The 11,492-nt window shown below is 39.4% G+C and overlaps 1 protein-coding gene across 1 annotated transcript; it reads right to left on the bottom strand.

The window, feature by feature from the left end:
• Positions 1-55: 55 nt before the first annotated feature.
• Positions 56-11,460, bottom strand: LOC110166443 (serine/threonine-protein kinase/endoribonuclease IRE1). Its single transcript, XM_020931680.2, has 22 exons — positions 11,189-11,460; positions 8,845-8,968; positions 7,622-7,655; positions 7,425-7,497; positions 7,186-7,258; positions 6,626-6,748; positions 5,884-5,985; positions 5,338-5,599; positions 5,068-5,146; positions 4,655-4,814; positions 4,455-4,570; positions 4,183-4,380; positions 3,834-4,098; positions 3,665-3,752; positions 3,395-3,584; positions 3,178-3,277; positions 2,085-2,284; positions 1,828-1,975; positions 1,608-1,735; positions 1,406-1,529; positions 1,266-1,333; positions 56-1,194 (listed from the first exon to the last, which is right to left on the bottom strand). The coding sequence occupies exons 1-22, from the start codon at positions 11,264-11,266 to the stop codon at positions 691-693; spliced, it is 3,237 nt and encodes a 1,078-aa protein (XP_020787339.1). The 5' UTR covers positions 11,267-11,460; the 3' UTR covers positions 56-690.
• Between the last annotated feature and the right edge of the window lie 32 nt (positions 11,461-11,492).

The following is an 11,492-nucleotide window of genomic DNA, read 5'->3' as shown; positions in this document are numbered from 1 at the left end:
ACAGTCTATGGTCCCAAATGACTTGCAAAATAAACTTGAAAACACAAATTAACAATTTATATTAAATAGAAAAGTAATAAATGTTTAATGTGCAAATAATCATTAATTTATGCCATGTCTTACAAAGTTGCAACAGAATTATGGCCTCTGATAAAACCACATATGATCACTGATTTTAATTTGAAGTATAGAGAAGCTACACAATCTTTCGAGCAGTCCATTTCTGAGCTTGATTTGCAAATTACTAGGAGCTAGCAGCACAAGTTGGAATCAAGCACATTTAGCATAGTTTTAAAAAAAGCTGTCTTCAGCACAGTGGTAAAAAGGCACATTGGCCACATAAAATTACCAGTGATCCATATTTAAGAATCAGTCTGTACAAAAATATGTGCACTGAACACACTCAAATACTGTACAAGATTGCACAATAAAACTACCCAAAAATCTCAACAACATCTACATTTCTTACAAAAGGCCATTTACAGATAAATACCATTTTGGACGTTGTTGCAAAATAAAATATTCACTTAACAGCCCTGTTACAAGACAACCCGACAAGTAAATGACATGGCAAAACTTGGCGAGCCGAAGGCACTTTGTGAAAGGTAAGAGCTGCTTCAACCAGTGCATCCCAGGCACTGCAGGCCTGGTCCTCATCAGCAAAGCAACGTTCCCTTTTTGAGTCCACGTTTAAGGCAACGTTTGTGTCTGTGCGATGTCCTCGAAACCTGGTTCCACTGAGTCAGGTTTATGATCCGGTGAAGAAGGGAGGGCCAGTGACAATTTGGACTGTTCTTCCTTCAATAAAATGTTAGAACATTGTACCTGATCAATCAGGTCTTGTTGCTGCACCGTTTCAACAGGCAACATTTGTGATGAAGACAACTGTGTCATTTCACAGGACTGTGGTGGTGGTTTCAAAGGTTCTTGTGTAGTTCCTAATGATGTTTGCGGTTGGCATTGGTCATTTTGTTTTTGTGCATCTTTATGAGCATGTTCAATTACTGTTTGTAGAAGCTGCATTTTTGGAGAGTAGTAAGGCAGAAAAGGCCTCTCTGTTACACAGGTCCGCATGGCTAGGTATGTGTGTATGAGTAAATGAGGAAAACGGGATGTGAAGTATGACACAAAGTCATCTGGGACAGAGCCAAGAGTCTCTTGGACATCAGCAGGCAGCTCTCTGTAGTGATGTTTCTGTTAAGAGAGGAAAACTTCATTAAATTTGATGTAGCAAAGAGAAAAATTATGATCAAAACCAGTCATACCTTATTTCTCATTGCACGCAACAAGTCTCGAACAGAACCACCTTTATAGGAACGAAACTTCCTCAAATCTACAAAAAATAAAAAGTTAATGACTGTATTGGACTTAAAGTTTCTCTCATTTGTGCAGTCAATGGTCATACCTGTTTGCAGTGGTACAGTAATGTGCTCTCTCCAGTCGTTCTTGACCACAGCCCTTCCCCCTCTTTCCAGCTGTCTAACAATTGGTCCGTCCAGCGGTTCCTTTTCAATTCTATCACTAACATCCTAAAATAGGAAATACAATAAAGTCTCATTCTAAACGATGTGGTAAAACACGAATCATCACCTGTACTCCATACATACCTGGAAGAACTGCAACTCCTTTTCCAAGGTCCAAAAGAACGGGTGTTTAAGGATACACTCTGCAGAGGGCCTTTTAATGGGCTCCATACTCAGCATTTGCTCTATCAGATCTCTGGCTACAATATCCTCTGTTGAAAAGTCATAAGCAACTCAGTAATATCATATATATAACAATGTCTAACATATTAAAAGCTTTTGAACCTCAGAGAACCATTCTCACCATGTTTGTCAATTTGGAGGTGCTCCAGACTGTATTTACTAAGTAGAATGTTGGCTTGCCTCTGTATAGATTTACCAAAAGGATGACTGCCTTGGGACACCACATAGTAAAAGACGCAGCCAGCAGAGAAAATATCCACGGCACATGTCTATGGCATCAAAGAAAACATGTCAGTGTCATCAATAGTCTACAATTCCTTATCTTTAGCCTGCTGTTTTCTTGTTTTTATGTCTACTACCCAACTGTTAGTTGCTTACTGGGTTATCTTTGCAGTCCTCACTAAGAACTTCAGGTGCGATCCATCCCTCTGTACCAGGGACACCAGACCTTCTGCTGAAGCTGTGTCGGCCCACAGCAAGTTTTTTACACAGGCCAAAATCTGAAATCATGGCCTTGGCACGACCATGAGCATTGGGCATTGAAACTAAAATGTTGTGAGGCTTCAGATCTCTGTGCACTGAGGAAAAAAAAAAGACAATTGTGTAATATACATACATACATATATGTTGCAAGATCCAAAGTTGTGTTTAAAGCTTGCCACACACAACTTCATTTTTTAGTCTTAAGAGATGTTTTTAATGTGTAACAAAAAGTGCCGACATAGACACAAGGAGAATCATATGAGATTTTAAATCTCCAAACGCAAAGACTAATGGGATATGGCAGCAACAAGACCATGCACCACAAGATAAAAGTTGTGAGCGCACATCCAGCTGTTTCCTTTGTACAATAAAACACTCTGAAACTCAAAAGTGTTCAAAAGATCAGCGCATTGCATTTCTAGTTTACTCTAGTCAAAACTGCGTTATATTTGTGAAATGTGCAATTCACATAAATGCGATAAACTACAGTGGAGTCACTGGCGATAAACTACAGTGGAGTCACTATTGCTAATCTGTAGCAGCTTCACTCTGGTCTTCACTGGATGTAAACAAATATGCCGTTTTACTTTTTAAAGAAGGCTTCAAACAGGATTAATAGCGCTTGTTTTGTGGACTGGGTGCCATTATCTGCGGATTGCAAACACTAATGTATAATATGGATGAGAATCTTCTACTTTACAACTTTAAGAGTGGTGAGTAATACAGTTATTTCCCAAAGTTTGTATCTTGTGCCTCTGTGTCCATCACTCCGTCTGCCCCTGGTGATACATTTTATTGGCTGTTGCCATGGTGATACTTTGTGGTTACATTACGGCAGAACAGCTCAGAGTCACAGTGACACCAGAGCACAGATTAAAAAACGCAAACTCGGGTCATGCCTCCCCAAAGTCGGGGAGAAACAAATCTTATCCTACATTATGAAAATGATCCTGCAGAGTGTGGCAGGTGCAAGTGTATCTTTAAATACCTATGTTGAGAGAGTGAAGGTGAGCAAGTCCTGACATTGTCTGCTGAAGGAGCATGACTGGTTCAAGTCCATGGCGATCAAAGTCTTTCCTCTCCACATACTAGACACACAAAACACAACATAATTATATCAAAACTAAAATGAAAGGCCACAGCTAATATTACATCACACAGGTAAGTTAAGTGTAACATCAGTGTATATATGAAAACCTTATTACCTCCTGAAGAGAAGCAGCACACAGCTCAATGGCAATATATTGAAACTGGCGATCTCTCTCCGTACAGAAGTAGCGGATCACATTCGGATGCTCATCAGACTCCCTAAGAAGCTGAACCTCTCTGTCTGCAAAGCTGAAGCACTCAGGGAGGATTCTCTTCACTGCTACAGGCCTATTATCAAACTGACCCCTTTGTAGAGGAATAACATTATTAGATGTGGTTTTCATTAATATACAATACAAAAAACAATGCTGAACAAATGAACAAACCTGTACACAATAGTTCCTTCTGCACCATGACCTAGGACTTCTTTAGGATGGAATGTTATGTTGCCCACCCTTACCATGCTCGTGTCCTCTTTTAATGAGAAAGAAAAGATTTTTAGTTTTAGAAATAATGTCAATTTTTTTTTCAACAAAAGCAGTTTTCAGTTTTTACCTCCATCATCATGTTCATTGGCCAAGTTTCCCATTTCAGATGTAGACATATTGGAGTGGTTGGATGCTCGGGGCGTGACATTGGGGCTGCTGTGGTCAGAGCCCTCTGAGCGAAGGTGGGCCGCATCCAGATAGTCACTGTCCGGTGTGAGAGTCAGTCCCAGGTCTGTGGTGGGAAATGGCTGCTGCCTCTTAAGCAGCTCCAGTCTCTCTTCCATCTGCCTCTGAAACTCCTGGTGCTGAAGCTGCTGCTGTTTTTGCACACTCTACAGATAGAGAGAACAATCTAGTAAATGTTCTATCCATCAGGTATACTATGAACTAAAAAGACATACAGGGGGCACACTTGCCTTTGGATAGGTAATGACAAAAGCCAGCCAACCAGCCAAAAGGAAGGTAGAGAAGATTATTGTAGCCATGTCTTTGAGCATTGAGTCCACTGGGGCCTCGGGTTTCATAGAGCGCCCACTTGCTCCCGGTTCTTGTATTGAAGTTTCAGGAGGAGGAGGTGTCGGGGTACCATCATTCATTCCGCTGTCATTCACCTTCTACATGAGAGAGGACAAAAGGATGAGAAAAAAAGCATACAAGGACCAGGTTCCCATAATATTCATGAACTCACCTCATCTAATTTCTTGTCTGTTGTAGGTGGGATGACATTGCCTTGATTGCGAGGAAAGCTGTCAGGAAATTTCTCTAGAATCTTGTGGTGAGCTTCTGGAGGGGTCTCATGGTGACCTAAAACAAACGGAGGCAAGTTTAATAATAACTTATATAGTTATACATACCGGGGGCAGCGTTGCATACAAAAGTCAAACATACCAATCAAAAGTAGGTAGTTCCTCATAAAATTGATACGATTTCGTTCCCGAAGTGCAGCGTTAAACTTGACACTGGTGCTTGGAGTGATGACACATTCCTTGTCCTCTTCAGTTTCCTGGCTGTCTGGTCCCTCTAGCATGGGAAAAGTACTCCCACGAGGCTGCACAAAGACACCAAACATTAAATCACCGTATATGCAATAATGAGCAGGCTTTTGGAAATCTATACAAAAACAGACTATGATGAAGAAACAAGAGCCAGACCTTCTCTGTCAAAAAGTGTGAAAGATACAGTTGTGTAGTATAGGTGTAAAAGTATACCGTGACATTCACAAGCTATATTTTTTCTTTCACAACAAAAAGGGACACACCTTACTAAATGTAACTTTGAAAGCATTTGTATTTATTACTTACCACCACAGTCACACCATCATGAACAAGAGAGGGAGAGGCATAGAGACTTGTGGAATATTTGCCCACATATAATGTGGCCCTGAGAGAGAAAAATCATTTATGAATTTAGACAAAATAAAATAACCAACACATTTTATTCCAGACATGACATTACCTAAACAAAATACAATAGACACACTTTACTTAATCATAGCAAACCAATATGGATTACATATAAAGGAATACACTTCCTACACATTTCTAGCTGGAGAAGAATAGAGAACTTCTTACAAAAATTTGTTCTTGGGCTTCTGCTCTTTGGGGAATGGGTACTTCCACTGTGTAATGCGCCCAACATCTCCTGACATGAAAGTGAGATAACGCAGGGTTTCCACGGCAACATTTGTGTGAGGCACTTTCCGAAGGCCCTCGCGCTGCCAAATGTACATGGCTACTACTGGTGAGTTGTAGTTCTGCACCCACTGGACATCGCCAGTATCACTGTCCACAGTTACCACAAGGCCATCACCATTTGATACAAAATGAGCCATTTCTGCAAAAGAAAGGAATGCGATTATTAGACTAATAAATAATAACTTTTTAACATGTTTTCACTTAAAGGGAAGAGTAACTGAAATAGTATAAAAGTGTTTTATTATAATCACGAAAACACACACACACAGAAATAAATGTTACAATTATTTTTTTTGTATTAATAGTTTTGGTTGGTAGAGCAGAAGTTAAAATGTGAAATGAAGTCTTGACTTGACAAAAAATTTGTTTTTAACTGCACATATTTTATGATAAATAAACATAACAAAGTCTGTGGTCACTTACTGTACTTTGTATCATCATCAGGAAGCGTTGAAGCATAATCAGAGTAAGTGGCATTCCAGCGCAGCTCTCTGCTTTTGGTGTCATACATTGTAATGGTATACTCTACAAAAACGAAAAGAAAAATCATTTGTACAGCTGCGAATGCAAAGTGGTGCTCAATACCCCCGTCGTTAAAAGGTTGAGTTACAATGAAATCTGGCACAAATGCTTTTGGGCTACACAGTTAGCTAATACTTGACACCACTGACTCCAGGGCTTAGGTCATTGTCTGCACTAACTTTCTCACACAAAAATTACTGGGGGTAGCCATAGCAATGTTACATACACCAATGTAGGATAACATTATGAGTGACCTCTAACAGGTAAGGTTAGAGAATAGCATACACAGAGATAATCTGTCCTCAGTAACAGCGTTAAAAGCAGGAAGCAAGCAAGCATAGCAAGATGTTTAGATGACTTTATCAGAGATTTTCAGTGTTTTTGGTCTGCTGTGGTTAGTACAAATTAAAGAGCGCAGGCATAATTGTGACTGGTTCATTGTTGTGGGTAACGAGAATGTGGGACCATTCTATTTCATTGTCTATAGTTTGTCAGATGAGAAGTAACTCTGTAACTTGTTATCATCTTACGCAATTGGTCTGTGCAAGGAACTAGAGGTTTTTCATACACACATACAATAAAAGAGTGAATGCAAAGAAAAAGTATTAGATGAAGGCTGCAGTTTGCTGAGCTTTTTAAGCACCTGTGCGTCCCAAGTAGAGCAAAGATGATGATGGACAAAACATCTCAGCGAATGAGGACGTCAGGGTCTGCTGCTTTTCTCCAGTCAAAAGGTCCACCACGTACCATAAGTCCTGCTTCTTACCTGCAAAGACATAGTCCCGTTATTGCAACTCAAGACTTTATGAAGCATTTCAAGGGATTGCAGCCTCAGAACTGTTATGTTGTTTGTTTGTTTTTTGTTTTAGATGGAATATATTTCAGTTATTCGGAAGTAGCAGCTTCAGTTGACAGAAAACGAGTTTGAAAGAAGGACAGATAATATTGCCAGTTAAAACTGTTTAAAACAAATGAGCACAGGCAGACTGGGAGATTACGTTTGCATTTTCATTACCTGTTATGAATGTTATGAATGCAAATGAGGCTGAAGCAAAACATAAGAGGAGTTAAAGATAAGCCAGGTATTATTGCCTTTTGTCATTTTATCTATTCTAAAATTACATTTGTCAGTACAAAAATATTTATCTCATGTTAACAGTACATTTGCACCTGTGTAAACACAAGATGTTGTTTGCTACATACCCATATAGAGAACTCCATCTGAACTGCGACACGGAGAAGCTTGGACTAACTCAGGTATTGTAAATGGCAATTTCTAAAATAAAATAAAAAAAAATATTATCCTGTATAGTATAGTATATATCAAAATTGACTGCTTGAAATTTTGGCAGCATTACTTTATTTCTTGTGAATAGGGAAATTAGTAATAGATTTTTTTTAGCAAAAGGGAACTGATTTTTCATAAAGTTAGTTCCTCCTACCGTGAGCCCTTCATTGTTTTTTCCTCCAAGTGAATACAAGCTACCATCATTTGGATCTGGTAAAAAGGCAGGCCTGCAAACACATGAGGAATTTTGAAATTATTACAAGACGACTAACAGGTTTACACTGGTCTGGTGACTTTTCTAACAGACATTTGCATTGCAGTGCATGCTTATGAACACAGAAATGAACTTACTCTGCAACATGAGTGGGGACCTGAAGAACTGGATCTGTAAGGCGGAAAAGAGAGAATGTCAATGAAGAAAGTAAATGAAATATGATTTGTCAGCAGCAGTAATGATGCTAGACATAGAATATTGTAATTCAAGCCCACTGCTAAAGCTGTAGTCTAACCAAATCACCAAAGCAAACACACTCCACCCGGTGTTGTGAACTCAGAGGGCGTGGACCAGATGGTGCTGATCCCTAATCATAGCCAAGGGGGGTCATCAATAGCCAAGAGCTAGTGGAGGATTACTCAAAGGTGGGCAACTGTCAACATTCATTATAAGACTGGGGTGATAAACCATTGCTTGCTGTAGCACCAGCAATACAATTAACCCAGTGGGCGGATACTCATAAGCATGTTTGCCACTAACCCAAGGAAAACCATGCACACAATGGAACACATAGTTTTGTCTATGTAGAACTGGCTTGTGATTTTAGATCAACCCTCCTTATGTGGCTGTTGAACTGGAACAAAACAACAGGTGTGTGCAGAGCCAGGGCCAGAGCTGCTCAAATTAATATGCAATACATTTTCCAAAAAAACAAATGAAGTGGAGGAAGCAGTCTGTGCCTATTAACTTGATTTGAATATTAATGGACAATGCAGTGTACTGGTAGTTGTTTTTCTGAGTAAAATAAGAATAAACTTTACAGCCTTGAGGCTTGAATACTGAGCCAATCTTTTGAAAATATCTGTAGCTTAGTAAAACAACAAAGCACCTTTATCATTGTTGCTTGATATAGCCACAGAAAAGATATGTGCTGACGCTGCAGCTATAGACAGCTATGCATCAGTGTTCAAAGCTGATCTGAAGTGAGGTCAGGTTTGTTTTTGTTAATGCCAAAGTGACCCAGACCTCTCCAAAAATCTTTCAACTATGTCCAAGATCATGTTTGTGGCAGATAAAACCCTTGCTCTGACAACATTAAAACAAACCATTGTGTTTATAGAGATTGTGTATCTTATATTTATACTTCTATTTAGTCTGTGGATGCTTGTGGATACCATGCATACAATGGGTCCAAAGCTGACAATATGATAGTCAAGCCCCCTACCCTTACCCACACTGTCCTTGATGTGTGTTGTAAGTTAATCATTATCCAGATTTCATGTCTAAGTATAGTGCTCAGTCAACAACAGGGCAATCAAGCATAAATGCACCTCTATATTATAATACAGTTCTACTGTACCTTCTTTTAAAGTCCACTTGATAGAGCCCGACTTCTTGCTAACGGCATGGAGGTTTCCATCCAGAGTGGATACAAAAAGCAGACTCTCAGGAAGGGAAACTGTGCTGGCATTGCAAAAACAGCCCTACAAACACAATAAAATAAACTATGTTTAAAAAACATGAAGTGTTACGCTAACAAATTACATCCCAGGTTTAAAGGTGCACAAATAGGTGCAAGTAAAGTCACTACCCATATAATTTGGTATAAAAAAAATCCTCATTTTAGCTATTGGGCCAAATGAATATTGAAGCGAGTACTTTTAAAAAGGGCCCTGGGGCCAGAACAAACAGCCCTTAGCAAATGCAAATGGACCCATCTCTAATTGCATATGGGCTTTATAGCAGTTATTCAAGGGCTCTTTGGAGACACTAAACCACTTATGTTGGTGGGTTAGGTTGGAGCATGTGGTCTACAGGGGACAAATGCAACCACATCTGGGTATTTCTGCTGGTTACTTTGCAAATGCATCTACTATGGCCAAGGCCAGAAAACTCTTATCCCAAGGCTATCAAGTGTTCTGCAGAAAGGAACAGAACACAGGCTACTGTTGCAGTTGTACTTACTTTCATCTAGCTTTTGAAACAGTAGGCAAATGGCAAAAGTCAAATGAACTGAAACACTGTTTTTATGTTACCATGGTAAATGAAACTGGTGACCGGACCGCCACTTTACTCTCAAACACACCAGCACCTGTTACAGTTCCCATCAATAAACCACACGTGCATCACACAAATGAACAGAAAGAAAAAAGACGGCTCTATTAAATTAGTAAAAGCCCTGTAGGATATGAACCAACCAAGTCTAAAATCCCTCTATAATTTGCTACATTGAAATGTTTAGGCAGTTGCGCAAGTGTATTACATAACAGGATAGAACAGGGCGAAACCAAAATCCGGGCCAAACTTCTGTTCTGTGTCTTTCTTAAGGAGGCCTGGTAGTGTTTGATGAACTTAAAAATCCACTATAAATAAGTGGAAATATCATTTTATGATCATCAAAACTCTTCACTCATATTACAACTACACTGACCATCTTGTAGCAGATGCAGAAGGTCTGTTTGCACAGTCACAGGAACCACAAACAACCACACATCGGGTCTTGTTGTAGGAAGTGTCATGCTGTCAAGTCATGGATTACATGTTGCACCATTTATTAATGCATGTTACTGCTGCATTTCAAAAAGCGTTAAGGCTGTCGCGCAACAAAGTCTAGCCATGTGTGAAATGAACATGTGTTGTTAAACAGTTGAACAGTTCAATCTGCCTGGTCCCAAAGCAGCAAGGGAGTATTAAACGTTTCTCATTTTTTATTGTTATCCATTTTAATACATTCATATACACTGAGGACACTACAGGCAATATTGGCCTATGTCTGCTCTTTGCATTCATTGCTTCATTCTGGCAGATGTCACATGTTGGCCCTCGTTCATGTACACTTCAAACTCCCACTCCCAACCTCCAACAGTGATAAGATAGTGGTTGATCACATTTTCACTCAAACATTGCTTTAGTTCATTTGGCTCTTCAACACAAAGTAAGCATGTGGCAATACTTACTCACAGACTTAAACATGAGTAACAACTTTGTTTAATACATGCTGCAATTGAGGAAGTTAGAAATGAACAAAATTATAGATTCACTTCACTTACACAAGAGTAACATTGTGCAAACAACTTAAGCTTATCATTAGCAATCTATTTAACCAGACCCTCTGGGGATAATAAGGGATTAAAAGGCTAATTTAATTTGCATGTTAGCTAGTTCAGCTGTGTGGTGATAAATGAAAAATAAATTGTGATTTGTGATTTGTTTCACAAAGATGCTAACCCTTATATTCTACCCACTGCTCCATCAAATGCAGACAAATATTGTTATATTATATCCAAATGACAAAATAACACAAAACATAACATTGTGTGTGTGTGCGTGTGTGTGTGATACAGAGATACTGACACAGACAACATTTGATCTTGAGGGCATAGTATTGGCATCTCTAAATGGTAAACAAAGAAAATGTTACCTTGAATTCAAGGATATATCGTAAGACACTTCAGGTCACCAGGCACATTTTAGATCGATAGAAAGACCTAAAAATATCTGATAAAATTTAATTTCATGTAAAATATGAACAGTGTGTTTGGAGCTAAAAAACCTGGCTAGCATTAGCAACTAATTTAGAGAACGCATGTGTGTGCCACTGCGGCATCGCAGTGCATTTAAGGATTGCTGATGACAGTGGGGTAAATATTAGGGACAATGGTGTTAAAACCACAAGCTTACAACTTATTAGTGATAGCTCTCACCTTTTGTGGGAATCCAAAGCAGCAAAGAAATGCCAAAATGCACCACACCAGGGCCCGACTGCTAATCGTCCAGTCCATGTTTCTGGTCTCAAACCGGCAGACACTTGGGTCGTAGGCCTGTTGGCTACATAGGATGCTTGAGATTGTAAACCTCACAAATATCGTCAAATCGCCATAAATCGGAACAATAAAACAACTGAGGGAAAAACTCTCTACATGGCGTTTGTGTTAATTCTTCCTGAAATGAAAGCCGTGGGGGTTGGACTTTGGGATAGACGAGCACACAGGCGGAGGAGGGAGACGC

This window comes from Boleophthalmus pectinirostris, unplaced genomic scaffold, assembly GCF_026225935.1.
Source record: "Boleophthalmus pectinirostris isolate CB_2022bp ecotype Guang Dong unplaced genomic scaffold, ASM2622593v1 HiC_scaffold_17, whole genome shotgun sequence".
Lineage (NCBI taxonomy): Eukaryota > Metazoa > Chordata > Actinopteri > Gobiiformes > Gobiidae > Boleophthalmus > Boleophthalmus pectinirostris.
Note: the sequence above shows the minus strand (reverse complement) of the source record. Positions and strands in the feature narration are given on the sequence as shown.